Consider the following 16,849-nt stretch of genomic DNA (forward strand, 5'->3'; position numbering starts at 1 on the left):
GCGCATCAGCACTGCACATGGCCAGCTCCACACGGGTCAAGGAGGCCCGGGGCCTGAACCGCGGACCTCCCATGTGGTAGACGGACGCCCTAACCACTGGGCCAAAGTCCGTTTCCCCTCAGTAGTACTTTGGAAACCACTGTGCCCTTTGTGGAGTAGCATAAAATAATGAGAAATCAAATTTTAAAATAACAAAGTATATGTTCTGTTATTAAATCTGATGCCATCTTCTAATAGATTCTAAAATAGACATAAAATAGGTTCTAAAAATTTGAGAGATGTATGAATCTTTCCACCTTACTACATTTTGTTTTATTTTTATAAATTGGGAGACGAATTTTCAAATTCAGTAACAAAACTAAAACCAGTTAAAGAATCATTAGGACTTTTTTGGGAGACTAGTTGGAAAGACTTTGGTCTGATAGCCAAATTTGTCTTAGCTTCATGGGATAACCTAGTTTTTAGAAATTAAAGAGCAATAAAAATCTTTAAATAGTGGGTATTTCAAAGATTCACATAAACTTCCCAGAACAATTGCAGAATAATGCTTACACTAAATTTATTTACTTTAGCAAGTGCACATTCTGATTTTTTTAGACTTATAGCAATATTCATTTCCTTTCCATAATTTTAATTTAAAAATTATGTTAGGTAATATATTCACATAGTTCAAAAATCAAAAATTGCAAAAAGTAAATTTGGTAAAAAGTTCCTCTTTCTCTACTCTTAGTTTTCTTTTTTCTTTTTTTAATTCATAATAAACTTTGTTTTTAGAGAAGTTTTAGATTATAGAAAAGTTACATCAAAAGTATAGGGGATTCCCATATAACACCCCTACACATACATATATTCTTTCCCCTTACATTAACATCTTACATTAGTGTGGTATATTTGTTACAGTTGTTACAGTTGATGGATCAAATTGAAGCATTGCAACTAATCAAAGTTTATAGTTTATGGTTTACAACTATAAACTATGGTTTATAGTTTATGGTTGTACAGTTTAATAGGCTTTGACAAACATGTAGTGTCATATATCCATCCCTGCAGTATTACGTAGGACAATTCCAATGCCTTAAAAATGCCCTGTCTTCCACCTATTCATCCTTCTCCCTCCCCCTCTGAACCTCTGGTAACAACTATCTTTATAGTAATCTTACAAATTCTTCCGGTACCACACAGTAAATACAATGACAATAAATCTATATTGGTCCATGGCTACCCTTCCCCTCCCCCTTATGTTTTGTTCATTCCTCAATCTTGAGGATTTTGAGATGATGTCTACTGCTTTGGATTGAGAAGGGACTTAGATATCATGTGCTCCCAGTTTTGTTTCCGGAGATAAGAATGTTCTCAGTTTCTATTGTATTCCTCCAGACACATTCTGTGCATATTATAGCAAATGTTTATCTGTTTTCCTCTTCTTCTCCCACCCTTCCTTTTTTTTAAGCACAAATGCATTTACCCTGTGATAGTATGCTATACACACTATTCTGTTCCTGGCTTTTTTTCACTTACTTTCACTATCTTGCAGGACAGATTTATTTTTTATTTTTTATTTTTCACTTCTTTGTCTTTCATTTTTTAAGTATCTTTTTTATTTTTTAAAAAGATGTTTAGATTACATAAAAGTTACACAAAAATATAGGGGATTCCCATCTGCCCCACTCTCTACACCTCCCCATTAACAACATCCTTCATCAGTGTGGTACATTCGTTATAATTGATGAACACATTTTGGGGCATTGCTACTAAGCATGGATTATAGTTTACAATGTAGTTTACACTCTCTCTTGCACAATTTTGTAGGTTTTGGCAAGATGTGTAATGGCCTCTATCTGTCGTTGTAATGTCATTCAGGACAATTCCCAAGTCCCAAAAATGCCCCTATATTTCACCTGGTTTTCCCTTTCCCTGCCCTCAGAACCTTCAGTGGCCACTGCCTCCACATGAATGATATAATTTCTAAGAAGAATTGTTTTAACTAATGAGGAAGCTGGTTTATCTCAGGTCTCTCTCAGATACCTAACAAGCCTACTCAGAGAAGTCATTCTTACCTTCATCCCTCCCCTGCCACACTGGCCTTGCTTATGGACCCCCAACTCTGCAGGCAGGACACCGGCCGTCCTAAGCCTGCAAACCGCCTTTGGGATTCCCTCCCTCCCTCCCTTCCTTTTCTCACTTCTCTCCCTCTCTCTCCCTCCTCTCCCCTTCTCTCTCCACCTCCTCCTGCTGCACCCCTGCTTGTCATCACTTCCCAACTGCTTAATACCATTTTATCTCATTAAAGTTTATATATGCCATAGAGACACCACTGACTTGACTTGATTTTAGGACAAAAAAAAAAAGGGTGAATGTGTGCAGAAACATAGAGCTGGAGAATTAGTTTGTTAAAAATAAAGATAGACTCAGTGTGGATTTTAATGTAATGACATTTGTGTGTGTGTGTGTTTTGCCTCCATGGAAATCCAAAGATGAAGAAACTTTTGAATCTGGTAAGTGAAAAATGAATATTTTGTCCAGATTTTTAAATGTATATTCTAATCTTGGCATAATCTAAACACATATTTAGGGATGTGATGCATTAATTGTTTAAATGCATCAACAGGGTAATTGTGAGATACCGTAAATGTCACCAAACCAGTGTTTCTCAGTAAGGCAGTAGTGTCCCCTAGGGGACATATTTTGGTGGTTACAATGACTGGGGACACTACTGGTCTTTAATTGGAAGGATTCAAGAATGCTAGATGTCCTGCAATTTTATGAGAAGTTCCTGCAAAGTGAAGGGTTGTCCCTAGTCCCACATATCTTCTGAATATCCTATTGAGCAAATATAAATGGGCACTGCTTTAACACATAATAGTGATGTAAATTTTCACAAGAAAAGCTCAGTGGTTTAGAAGACAGTTATTATGGAGAGAAACATTCAAACACAAAAAGACATTGCCTTGCAATTATTGAGTAATTTATCAATTCCAAATATTCTGTCTACTCCATACTGATAGTAAATAAATTGGAAATTGAGGTATCTATACTGAACAATTTTTTTCTTTTTCTTTAATATTATTTGGTATTAATGATGACACATGGTAAGTATCATAAAATATCTTTCAGGGTAATGTTGACATCAATAGTATCCAGATATATCCCACAGAGTATTTTTGAAAAACTGGCAGATGGTTGGGGAAAGTTAACATTACTCACTTACTCCCAAGAACATTATATATCCTCGTTATCTCCATTTTATCAGTCCATAAATTGCCTTGAAATATTATTCCTCCTTCATTTAAGACAATTTCTCTTTTTCTCTTATAATATATAAATAAATCTGGCCTGTTACTACTTATCAGAATACTTCTTTCTATTCTAGTGTCCAACTGTTCCTCTCTTCTTCCATTTTTCTGTAACTTATAGAAGGACTATTTTCTGACCTTTTAAATATAAACTTCTTTATTATAAGTAGGTGTAAGTATCTAATAATGTTTTTAGAGAAGTCATACCTGAGAATTTACACTTTGAAATATATACACTTTGAAATATATGTTTAAAAAAATGACTTTCTCTTTATTTTTCCTTTATATTACAGGTGGAGCATTGTATTTATTTTTAAAAATGATGTTTTGTAGGTTATACTATCTATGAATTTCATTTAACCAGAGCAGAGGGATTACTATAAAATATGAATAATAAAAAAGAGGGCAATGAGACAGATAGAGTTGGGAGCTACTGACCTAAATGATTTACTTATTGTTTATGCTGTTTCTAAATGTCCATCAATTAGATGGTTGGCCTGTTTTGGGTAATATAATTATATACAGTGGCCTCAATGATTAGGATTGGTTTAGGTTTTAATTTCTCTGATTTATAGTCAACCTTCCTTGCTCTCTTCAACTCATCATTTTCCTGGCTAAAGTTCAGCATGCTAAAGCTGTGATTGAGGATCAGGGATATCTGCAAGTGTGAGAAAGGACAGACAGCATGGTAAAGCTAAGAGGATGGACTCCAGAGTTAGATTGTCCAAGTGTGAATACCTGGTCAATTATTCACTAGCCGTGGATCCTCTGGCAAGCAACTTAACCTCTCTTTCCTTTAGTTTCCCCATTTCTAAAAGGGGAATAATAATTTAAATAATATAAGTAAAGTGCCTAGAATGGTGCCCTGTGTACAAGTGCCACATAAGTGTTAGCTCATGTTATTATTATGAAATCTCACTATTCCTTATGAGCGGTCACAGCTAGTTTTCTAAGAGCAACACTACAGAGGAAAGTGAACAGCTGTCTTTATTTGCTCTAAATCATCAATTCTGGACTTCTGTTAGTTGAAAGAGAGAGAATGCTCAAGTACATTCTGAACCCAGCTCATGCATGAGTTCATTTGAGGAACCATTAGTTTCTAGCAGCATATTTTCCAAATAAATAACTCTTGGCATTAATTCATGACGCTTAATTCTTAGTGCACTTACCAAGCAGTTAAGGCTCTTCAGTTCCAGCTCTGAATGAAATTCTTCTCTGAATAAGGAAGCATCATGTGACCTCCTTGAATTTGTCCAGGAGGTGATGGTATAGTCTATTTAGTTAGGAATGTTATTTTTTAAAATTATCTTTGTGAAGATATAATTCACATACCATTCACCCATTTAAAGTATATATTCATTGATTCTCAGTATATTCACAGATGTGTGCAACCACTGCCACAATCAATTTTAGAACATTTTCATCACCTCAAAAAGAAATCCCCTAACTCATTATCCTACACTCCCCACCCATTCCCCCAGCCCTAAGCAACCACTAACCTACTTTCTGTCTCTATAGATTTCCCTCTTTTGGACTGTCATATGAGTAAGAATCCTATAGCATGAAGTCTTTTGTGACTGGCTTCTTTCACCTTAGCATAATGTGAAGAGTTCATCCAGGTAGCAGCACGGGAACGTTGTTTTTTTAAAAATCAAAGAATATGGCACTATTTCAAGTTGTCAAGAAAACAGAAAAGAGTTTTCTTTGTATTCAATTCCGTCTCTCCTCAAGGGCCCTACTGGAGATGAAAATGTGTGTGTTAGGAAGGAGGATGCTCAGGCTGCCACCACCCTGTGCCCCTTCTACCACTTCACAGAGAGGGCAGCGTCGTGGTCTCTGGAGAGGATGAGAGAGAAGGCTCAAAAGTTGCTTTGCTATAATTTCCTCTTTCAAGTCCCACTTTGTGCCAACTAAATAGAGGGTAGATGAAAAACCTCTAGGAGAGACTTGGTAAGCAACTTTCAGAAAAGTTATTTTCCCTGAGCCGCAGAATCAGGTCAAGTGAGTTTCTGATCCCCCCACTGTGTGTTGTTCATCTATCCAAGCAGGACTTAACCAAATTTACAACTTTTGCTAATGGTGACATGAATGCCTTGCTATGGTCATTTGCCTTCATTTGAGCACTAATTTGATCTTCTCCAAGGCTTAACTTGTTTATGTCTATTTCTGTGCCTACCCAAATATCTAGAGGAGCTTTCAGAAGGTAATTGTTTGTTTCTATTTCCTGGGGAAGCCAACTAGAGCTATGCTTAAGATCTCTCAGTGTGTCAAAGTAGTTACTTGACAGGATAACTTAACATGAAGATATAGTTTAAAGGTGAAATCAATGATTAAATAGTGAATTTCGTAGAAAATATCTTTAAATGAACAATGAAAGTAATTACACTTTATGAATGTATCCCTAAGTAAACATTTCCTTTTTTTTTTTAGGAGGTACGGTGGATTAAACCCAGGACCTTGTATATGGAAAGCAGGCACTCAACCAGTGCGCTATACTCAGTCCCCTAAACATTTCTTTTAAACTTCCTGACATATTTCACTTAGAAAATTGTGTTTACTTAACAAAAATGGAATTGATATTGGTGTCATTTCTTTATATTTTAAAGTAGTACTTAAAAAAAGGTTAAGGAAAGAAGGGGTTGTATATGTCAGTTCATTCTAGATGTTCTTTATACATTATTTCAATGATCAGAACAGGGTTTTCCCGGGAAGTGGACTTGGCCCAGTGGATAGGGCATCCGCCTACCACATGGGAGGTCAACGGTTCAAACCCCAGGCCTCCTTGACCTGTGTGGAGCTGGCCCATGCACAGTACTGATGCGGGCAAAGGAGAGCCCTGCCATGCAAGGCTGTCCCCCGCCTAGGGGGGCCCCACACGCAAGGAGTGCACGCCATAAGAAGAGCCGCCCAGTGCGAAAGAAAGCCCAAGAATGGCGCTGCACACACGGAGAGTTGACACAACAAGATGATGCAACAAAAACACAGATCCCCAGTGCCGCTGATAAGGATAGAAGCGGTCACACACACACACACACAAAGAGCCTTGTCTATAAGGTTAAAAAGTAATTTGAAAATGACATTTTAAAAATAACACTACTTGCTGGAGTTTAAGACAATTTTTCTGAAGCCCAAATGGAAGTAGAGGCAGGAGCTCTAGATACTTCAGAGTCTAGATACTTCAGAGTCTCTAGACTCTGCTCTAGATACTTCAGAGTCTCTGGACAGCTGCCCTCACTTTTGTTTTGCAGATTCTTGGTCAATTAGAAACAATTGGCAGTCATGAGTAATTACTAATTTTATACAGAATGAATCATTTTATAAGGGAGAAAACAAAAATCCATTTTTAACAAAGAGATTATAGGACTTGCAGGAACACCCACATCTGCAAGTTAAAGGCAAAACCAGTTATCTTTTTTTAAAATCAATTTTCTTAAGGTATGTATAAAAATATGCACTGTCTTTATATGTTTTTACTATGACACAATATCTTACTCATAACTTTAAGCAAGGCCTAAATAGCATTTTGCTCTCAACCTTACTAGATAAAATACATTCAGTGTAATGCTGATATTTTGTAGGGTATCTCTTTGTAGTTTGGTGCAGGTAAATAATAGAATGAAAATTGCTTTCGTTCTATTATTTAGAATTCCTCAATGAGCTGTTCAAGGAAAAATTCAACTGTGCTGCCATCTACCGAAATAGTATCATTTGAAAATTGGAAGATAATTTCATACATTCATTCTAAGTAACAATTTTTCTCTCTCTCTCCACATATTCTGCTTCTGCCATTTTCTGTGTTGTAGACAAGGAGGAACTTGTTGGATATGGTCAGAAGTTCTTTATCGGTAGGTAACAATTAATCAGAGGTGTGTCTTTGTCCCTTGCTGGTTGTTTTTGTGGGTTTGGTTCATACCCACAGGACCAGGGTTGGGATCTGACATGCCTTTTGTGGGGACACAATTCAATCCCCCAACAGTACCTTTGCAAATAATGTGAACAAGTCTGCTCCACTGTTACCATCCTGATGCAAGTCACTTCCTGTCATCCATACTCCTGCTATAGCCTCCTGGCTGCTCTCCCCGAGCCTGAATTATTCTCCCTACAATTTTTATCCTCCACACAGCAACAGGAGGAATCCTTCAGAAACATACATCTAATCATCCCTGTCTCTCAACCATCCAATGCGTTGCCATCATGCTTCACCCACAAAGCACCATTTCCCTGAGGCCCTGTGTGATCTGGCCCTGCCCGTCCCCAACCCCATTTCCCATCTATCTCCCAATGCCTCAGACACTCTGAGCACATTATTTTCTTTGCATGTTTGTGTTTGCTGGTCCCTCAGCCTGGATGCTCTCCCTCTAGATGCTTCCTTGTCTGGCTCTGTTACTTTATGCAGATATCTGTTCAATTCCAACTTTTTGGAAACTTTAACTGAACCCCCTATCTAAAAAAAGCAGCACTGTCACTCTCTATCCTTTTACCCTGCTTTTAAGTACTATTTTTTAGTTGTTTACTTTTGTCTCTCCCCCCTGCCCCCCATAAAACGTAAATTCTATGAGGAAATGGGTTCTGTTTAGTTGATGACTTTATTGCAGGCACCTAGTATGAAGCCTGGCACATAGTGGGTGCTTGATGCAACTTACAGGTGACATATGGGGTATTTTGGTTTGTTTTCCTTCCTTTCGTTTCTTCCCTTCTAATTTCAGACAGACATGACTATATTAATTAACATTTTAGGATCACAGTCACTACATGTTTCATCAGCTTTGAAGCAAGGAATTCTCTCTCCTGCCCTGGATCTTAAGTCCTCTCTGTTTCTGCCCTCCGCAGCTGGTTTCCGCCGCAGCATGCGCCTTTGTCGCAGGAAGTCTTATCTCAGCCACCTGTATGCCAATGTGTGCAGCACCAGCAGCTGCTACAGCACAGTGGGAGCCCCTTACGAGGAGGTGGCAAGGTACCAGCGATGCCCTGCAGACAAGCATCGCCTGATAGTGCTAGTCGGTATGTCCCAGCACTGTCTTCCTTGTCCATGGGGAAGTTTCCTTTGACATGCATTAGTAGTGGTACAATTGAAACTACTTTTGGGCCCTCATATAGACATCTAGCTTCTAAAAAATAAAGCCTGTCTTATATATGTATATTTATAAATAAAAATTTATTATGTCATGTTTTTATTGTATACAGTTGAATGTGGTATGCCAAGTTTTTTGTTTGTTTAGAATTTTTTCTACAGCATAGATGAGGGTTCTCCTAGACTGGGTCATTAATCTGTATTAGAAAATAAAATCCTTAAGGGCCATTTCCATGAGAAATTTCCTCATTTAGAAAGTGTCTAAAATCTTCCGGACTGCACCTTTGGTTTTAGAGAACAGGGCAATGATAGTGTTGGCGTGACCTGCGTTTGTGAACAAGATCTCTGTGAAGCTGGTCCCTGCAGCGGAAGCAACTTACATCCCTCACACACACACACACACACCCGCCCCGTCTTCCCTGTGTATCTTTGTTTTCATCAGGGTAGGCCCTATAGAGCAGAGCAACATGCCCTGCAGCTAGGACCAGCCACTTAAATTGGAGGTCCCAGTGCAAAATGAAAACACAAGGGTCCCCTGCTCAAATATTATTAGGAATTTCAAATGGTAATAGCAGAGCTTTAAACCAAGTGCAAGACCCGTCTCAGCACGGGCCTTGTGCAATTTTATAGTTTGTGTGCTCGCAAAGTCAGCCTGGAATGAGATTTGCACCCTGGCATTCTATAAATCACATAAACCAAATCGTTGAGGCTGTTTTCTGGGTTGCAACATAATAGAAACTTCACTTGAAAAAGAAATGCAGGTTTTATCAGATTCTCTCCACTGAAATGATGCTAGTGAATTCCCACTGCTTTCAACAACAGATGAAGTTCGCTTGGGTGACAGGCTCCTGCAATTCCCTATCTTGTTTCTGAATGTTGAAATATAGGTTACTCTACTGGTCATCAGGAAAATTCCCAAGAGCTTTCTGCAGTTGTTCCAAATTGTAAGATGGGAAATTATATAATTTCCCTAAAAGCATTTACTCTCAAGTTTCTTCAATAAAAGGACTGGAATGATGATGACTTCATTGTATAATTATCTTTATCCATATCTAATGATTTCGGTATGTGATTTTTTTTGTGTGTTTAGGACCCTCTGGTGTTGGAGTAAATGAACTGAGAAGACATCTTATTGAACTTAATCCCAACCATTTTCAAAGTGCTGTGCCACGTATGTTTAGTTTTTCCTTCCTAACAGTTCATGTTTTGATAAAACTTTGCCTCTACAAATATACTGGTCTCACTTAACTATGTCAAACCATCTTTGTTGTAAAAATATAAAAAACAAGGGTTAGTCTTTAGGTATTTCTAACTATGTTCACTTTATTAGAGAATTGATTTACTGGCATGGAGCCAATTAGACTTTCAAATGTTGATTGTCTTTTCTCCATTTCTTAATTATCACATAGAAGATCTTTCAGGAAGACTAATATTTAATAATAATAGCTAACATTCATTCAGTTCTTACTATTTTCCAAGAAATGCCTTCTATTTATTTTTTTAAATCTAATATAAATTTTATATAAATTTATGAATGTGATTATATTTGACATGATAGTTTAAAAAATGATATTCTATTTTTCTTTCACCCTTGGTTCCCTTCTCTCCTCTAAGTCCCCCCTTTATCACTGCCACCAACTCCTAAACCATCTCCTGGTATGTACTTTCTAGACTTTTCTCCATGTTCAGTTTACCCCATTTAGAGTCTTTTTAAAACTCTAAGATATTTGAGAACTGCAATTCTAAAAATATAAGATATTACTTGTTTTATACTGGAATTCACCCCCTTCCACCCCCCTACCCCCCCAAGAAAATTTTAAAAATTCCTCTAAAGAAGAGCTGCTTGTTTGTTTTGGGGGAGGGGTGGTAGAAATAAAAGAGATAAAGACTTGAGATGGAATTCCTGAATTCAGGAAAATAGGTTTGCAATAATGCATAGTTTCTAGTATGTATAAAAGGGTGTGAAAATGTAACTTTTGACTGAGGTATTAAGATGCAACTTTTCAAATGAGGTAAGTGAAAACTGTAAGGCCTTGATGTGCATCACAGATACAAAACGGGTGGGAAGGCAAGATTAAAGCAGGATTTTGATCCTCCTTCCCACTATGGGGGTTGGAAGAGTGTGAGTTTGGGGGCACTTCTCCTTTCACCTGAATGCAGAGGAGGGGAACTTAAGGAGTTCACTTAGGGACATTAATATGTGCCCCTCTCTTTGGAGGTGACAGAAGAAGACTGGTATTTGAATTATACCTGAAAAACCTAAGCATGAGAGTTTAGAGGATGTAGCCAATGGCTGTGGATTGGGAAGTATCTACCCTTGCAGAGTTGGCTAGAACAAAAGATTTATGATGTTTCCCAACCAGGACAGGTTATTTGGGAGAAAGTTAACCTGGTATGGTTTTCATTCTTGCCCAAGAGGAAGCCTCCGTAGAAGGAGGCTAGAAGTGGACCATCAGATACTTCAAGCAGTGGAAGAAATCACAAATGACTGGCTAGGATAAAGATGGATTTGAAATACCCAGAAAGGACGGTGGTAGTGGTGGAAGTAGTAGGGTTTGCAAAATAACACAAGGGGAGTGGATGTGGCTTAAGTGGTTGATAGCCTCCTTCTCACATGGGAGGTCCCGGTTTGGTTCCCAGTGCCTCCTGAAAAAACAAACAACAAGCAAAACAAACAAGAAAACCAACTCAGGGAAGCTGATGTGGCTCAGTGTTTGAGTGCTGCTTCCCACATAAGAGGTCCTGGATTCGATCCCCAGCCCCAGTACCTCAAAAATAAATAAGTAATAATAATTATAACACAGTACACCATCCAGGAGAGAATGAGCCAGATTTAAACATCTGCCAACTCTAAATTAGGGAGCCAATACCAGCCAATATTAGTATCAATCAAGTAAGAACTTTCCTGCCCTACTTTCCTCTCCTTTATTCCTGCACACCAGCCCTCAAGAGGTATAAAATTGGGGAAGGAGCAGTAGAGGTCCAGAGAAGGGAAAGAGAAGAAGTGAATCATACCCCATTTTTCATTTCCGGCTTCTCTGATTGCAGGTTTTCCTGGGTGTAGTAGGTCTGAGAGGGATGTGGCAGGAGAGGCCTCAGATGTAAATGAAGCTCAAAATTTTGATCATTACATGGGAATGGAATTTTAACTACTGAACTGAGAATAAATTTTATGGCATAAATGATGGTAGACTTTTTTTTTTTTACCTAAAAGCGATTAGAATATTCTTTGAAATTACTATATTTTCATCCAGGGGCAGGAGAAGCTGTTGCCCCACAGAAGGGCAGTGGGAGATACAGAAAGGTACTTAATGATTACATCCCATAGAATGTGCTTTCTCAAGTACTGTTTACATATGTGAGAATGTGCATTAATCTCAAAAACAAAAACTATAAAAGAAATCACCGTTTTTCAATAATCCGGATAAAAATATAATGCCCAGAGAACATAGAAGAATTTTAAGGGATATAGATAGCTATAATTTGAAGTGATAAAATATTGCCCATATTTGCATTTTAAATAGAGGGAAGAGTTTTAAACAAAATGGATACCTTGAGTTATGGGCTAATTCACAGACCTAGGCATTAGTCCAAAGGAGAATGGATCATTTTAGGCTTATATTAACATAATTCACGATCACCTGGGAGCTATAGGGTTTTGCTAGGCTTTGTTTTCAGTAGGAAGTTATAGGAGAAGTGGCATAACTGTAGGAACTCTAAGGATCTGAAGAGAGATCCTTAGAGAAAAAAATGACCCCAAGATGACCTTTGCCTTTGAGCCCCTTAAAGATCTGGAATTACCTTTGATCATTTAGGTACTTGGTCATTTCTATGTGCTGATTTCAGCAGGTGTTGATCTATTTCATCTTGAAACTTTATCAAATGCAAATTTACATGTTCTTTATGAATAAGGGAAAATTTGTTGAAATGTTGATTAATGGACTAACTTTGCAGCTCGTAGGACAGAGATGGAACTGTGTTTTATTCATCCTTGTGTTCAAAAAACCCACCATGGTACCTAGAACATAATGGATACGTGGTACACATTAGTTGGAAAAATGGATGAGCAAACAATAAATTCTTTTAGGTATCTGATGAGCTTCTACATTTCCATATACATGCAAGAGACTATAATCTGAGAAGCCATATCAGAGAAACAGATTGGATCAGATTCCACCAATCTTCCCCTCTGAAGATCCCTAGAACTAATCACCACTCCACTTGGGTATTACTGTATCTCGGCAAGACTGCAAAATGTTATGGGCCTTCTCCATTTCAAATCTGAGATGACCTGGTGTAGTAGAAAGAACATTAATCCAGGTAGGGATCAGAGCACTTAGGTTCTAGTTTGGATTTATGAATTTTCAAGTTAGTTACTTTACAAAAGCTTCAGTTATTCACTGGTAGAATATGAATAATAACATTTCACCTAGCTAGGAGTGTGGAGGATGAAATGAATGGTGGCAAATGCACTGTCCAAAACATAAAATATTGCTGGTATTGCTCCTACAAGCCTTTAGACACCTGAGGGCTCATTTACAGCTCTCTAGTGCCTGTTTTGAAACAATAGCTGAATATTAGAGTATTCCCTTTTCCTATCCTGTCTCAATATCTAATACACTATTTACCACACTGTGGACATTCAATAAAGGTATATAAGTTAAATGATTTTGATATGAGAACTTCTACTTTCTTGTCACTAATTTGGGCTTTCTTTTTGTTTCTAGCATCTTATTTGTTTATGTAGTTATTTGTTTATTTTGATTGGACATGTTTAGTCAAGTGTATATTGGCAATAAGTCAAATAATTTGAAGACTCTAAAACCTCTCATTCCTTTTTTTGATAGACACTACTCGTTCCAAAAAGAGTTATGAAATTAATGGGCGTGAGTATCACTATGTGTCAAAAGAAACATTTGAAAGCCTCATATATAAACACAGGTAAGGTAGAGGTTCAGAATTGAATTCTTGCCTCTGGTTGCTTTACATTCAAAATAGATTCCTTATTATTATGCATGGTCTAAAGCTCCAGTTAATTCCTTTTGTTTCTGAATCATTAAGCAAGGAAATGTACACTGATATACTAGTATACCAACTGATTGAGTTTGGAGAGGGTGCATAACTGAGTTGTAAACTTTAGAGAATTTGGGGCAATAGTTAAGTGCCTAGCTCTTCCAATTTTTTTTTTTTTTATCCTGCTGAATATCTACTAATTCTTTTTGTACTAGCAAGGTCTTCATAGTTATATTCAATTATAGTGGAGTTTATCTTTATGTTACTACTACTAATAATTCACTTGTGGAAAGAGTTTCTGCTTTCCTTGCTCACCATCGCAGAATGCTGGAGTATGGTGAGTACAAAGGCCACCTTTATGGCACGAGTGTGGATGCTGTTCAAACAGTCCTTGAAGAAGGAAAGGTGTGTGTCATGGACCTAGAGCCTCAGGTGGGTCTGTAGTGGAATATTTCCCATCTCTCTAAAGTAATGAATGTATATCATCTATTTTGTGCACATTCTATAGCTTATAGCTGAGACATTCTATTAGCCTTTTAATGATAAGACCACTTCCCATACCTAGGGACAAATAACTTACCTGAAGGGTCAGTATCCACCATCTTGCCTTCAGTTTCAGAAGTCTTATTTCTCAGGTAAAAACAAAAACAATACAAACAAAAACAAAAGAGAGCAATAACAAAAAACCAGAAATGAGCAGAAGGGTATAAAGAAAGGTTAGAAGCTTTCTTGCCTTTACCTGTATCTCAAAGTCATCAAGGTAACTACAATAGAGAGAACACGATATTGCTTTACACAAGGAGGCAAGGGTTCCCATGTTGTCATATCTGTAGCTATCTCCTAGGACATGTGGAATGGAGCAGGGGTGAGCAAGTTAAAATAAGATGAGAAACATACAATGTGTAGGCCCAATTTTTATGACCTTTGCAGTTTCCTTAGTCATTTAAAAGTAGGACATGTGTGCTAAAGAGAACTAAGGCAAGAGAGATTTGTTCTTACTTGGTTCAAACCTGGTGATCAAGGTTTGGCAGAATGGCAGGAATATCCAAAGAGAAATAATAGTATGATGAAATGGAGATGAGGGTGAAAAAGAGCTGATTCCGTTAAGAGTATGTTTTTGTTCTATAAGATCACATATAAAATCTTACATTTAGATTTCAGTAAGGGTGTCATAGGTAGTAAGTGAAAGAGTCAGAATTTGAACTTCATTTTGATTCTCAAGTCCCACCTCTTGACTATTAAAATGTTTGTTTTTTTGGAGTTGAGGACTTGAAGGCAGATGAGAATATACTGTGGCTAAAAATCATTACCAATTTCTGGTTTTAGAAATTTTGAGAACATGTTGACTCTAGGAAATTAGGACTTTTGTTTTTAAATGCATATTTAATTTTTCTGTGTAGGATATTCAAGTGGCTCGAACTCATGAATTGAAACCTTATGTCATATACATAAAGCCATCTAACATGAGTTGTATGAAGCAATCTCGGAAAAATGCCAAGATCATTACAGACTACTTTGTGGACATGAAGTTCAAGGTAAGATACAGAGGAAGTGGATGAATGTATTATTTTTTCTAGTAAAAACAAAATCACTGTATGTTTCCACAGGATTCCTATTTAAGGAATGTAAGTTTTGTTTCTTATGTGTAATAGTCTTATGACTTACCCTTTTTACTGGACATCAATTACAGATATTTAAAGTTTAATAAATGTTACAATGCTACCTTTTTTCCCCTTTCATTCTTTCTTCCTTTTTTGGGTCTAGATTAAAAAAAAAAGAAGGCCCCAAACCCACAGTTTACAAAAGTCTGTTTTTTAACATAGAAATTGGGTGTGCACAAGCCTATTTACATGATTCCATTATTAATTTTATGGAAAACTTCACTTGAAAGTTTACTTTAAAAATGTTGTAGTGTCTACATCTGTAATATGAGGTTTCTTTATCTTTTATCTCTTATTATTTCTATCTTCATATTTTTTCAATGACTGCTTTATAGGCAAGTCTTATTCACCAGGTTGCATTAGGAGCATAAAGACTATAGATGTGTGCTCTGAGTATTACGGGCATTTAAAGTTGTATTCTCATTTTATTGCTAGTCCAAACAAATTAATAAAATTGTTTCTGACCACGTGTATGGCCACTTTGTAAAGGAGTATTGCCACAAGATTTCAGTGCCTGATTTCATTTGGTTTAATGATTGCATTGGCAATAAGCACTATTATTTTAGTTGTCATGGACACATCAGAAAATAATAGCAATGAATTTAATGCACTAGTGTCAACTGAAGGCTAAATAACCTTCACTATAAATGAACATTTCATAATAGTTGCAATTGAGGATGTTATAGATGAAGTCATCATGAAGTAAATGCAATTTAATCATGCCTAATTCAGTTGAACTGGGTCTTACCTGTCAGTTTCATTCTTCTATTGGAAATGGCCATTTTGTATCTATAAAATAATGTCATTCTCATCAGATTAATACTCATTTGAATTTGTTTTATTTCATTAGTAAATTTGCTTTGTTTTTTGTTGTGTATGGGTTGATAGCTTCGAGTGTTTAGATAACAGAATAAAATAATTTAAATCTGCATGAGAGATTGAGGGGCGTGGTCTGTCCGTGAATCATTACTCAATTTTGTGAAACATTATTGATATTAAGTAAGACTAAAGATAGAAATACAAGTTTTGTGGTTTAGAAGAGAGTACATTTTTTTGTCTTGTTTTTAAAAATAGCTTCTTGACAGAATATGTTGGTACAAAAGCTGTATTACTTCTATTTGTCCCATTAAATCTGTGCTATGCATCTTTTTCAAATTTCTTCTGAAGGATGAAGACCTGCAAGAGATGGAGAATTTAGCCCAAAAAATGGAGACTCAATTTGGCCAGCTTTTTGATCATGTGATTGTGAATGACAACTTGCAAGATGCATGTGCCCAGTTGTTGTCAGCTGTAAGAAAGGCTCAGGAGGAGCCTCAGTGGGTCCCAGCAACGTGGATTTCCTCTGATGTTGAGTGTTAGGGAGGCCTCTTGCATAATGCTGGAGCTTAAAAATGTACCTTTGTTACAGGGATCTGGAATAACAGCTGCAATGTAAAACACTGATCCACTATAATGTGTGCAACATTAAAAGTGCTGCTGTTTATTAATCTTATTTGAAAAAAAAAACTACTTGTATTGTATGGTTATGTGGATTGCCTATGTGGCTTTTGAAAAAATTTTTTCCTTTACTTGTAGCAATGGTGAGGGCATGAATGATGTCAAATCACGAGTATGAGAACTTTTCATTGATTTCATATGGTCTTTGTAGGATTCAGAGACAAAGAGCTTTCTTAAATAAAATAATCAGTGTTTAACTTCAGAAACTGTATTTTACTTTATGAAATTTCTGTTTAAAGAAAATGTCTGTCACATAGTGCCTGTATCAAGTGTCTACTTGACTAACTCGGCAAGAAAGAAGAGTTCATATACAT

The 16,849-nt window shown here is 36.9% G+C and overlaps 1 protein-coding gene across 1 annotated transcript in view; it reads left to right on the forward strand.

Moving 5' to 3' along the window:
- Positions 1 to 16,741, forward strand: part of MPP4 (MAGUK p55 scaffold protein 4) — a 36,098-nt gene extending 19,357 nt beyond the window's left edge. Inside the window, exons 13-21 of the mRNA XM_004458886.5 lie at positions 2,475 to 2,495; positions 5,482 to 5,496; positions 7,097 to 7,138; positions 8,124 to 8,294; positions 9,455 to 9,535; positions 13,212 to 13,305; positions 13,701 to 13,809; positions 14,778 to 14,912; positions 16,206 to 16,741. Of these exons, the coding sequence (XP_004458943.2) occupies positions 2,475 to 2,495; positions 5,482 to 5,496; positions 7,097 to 7,138; positions 8,124 to 8,294; positions 9,455 to 9,535; positions 13,212 to 13,305; positions 13,701 to 13,809; positions 14,778 to 14,912; positions 16,206 to 16,397 (860 nt within the window). The 3' untranslated portion in view covers positions 16,398 to 16,741. The remainder of the gene's footprint in view (positions 1 to 2,474; positions 2,496 to 5,481; positions 5,497 to 7,096; positions 7,139 to 8,123; positions 8,295 to 9,454; positions 9,536 to 13,211; positions 13,306 to 13,700; positions 13,810 to 14,777; positions 14,913 to 16,205) is intronic.
- The last annotated feature ends 108 nt before the right edge of the window (positions 16,742 to 16,849 follow it).

This window comes from Dasypus novemcinctus, chromosome 7 (assembly GCF_030445035.2).
Source record: "Dasypus novemcinctus isolate mDasNov1 chromosome 7, mDasNov1.1.hap2, whole genome shotgun sequence".
Taxonomy (NCBI): Eukaryota; Metazoa; Chordata; class Mammalia; order Cingulata; family Dasypodidae; genus Dasypus; species Dasypus novemcinctus.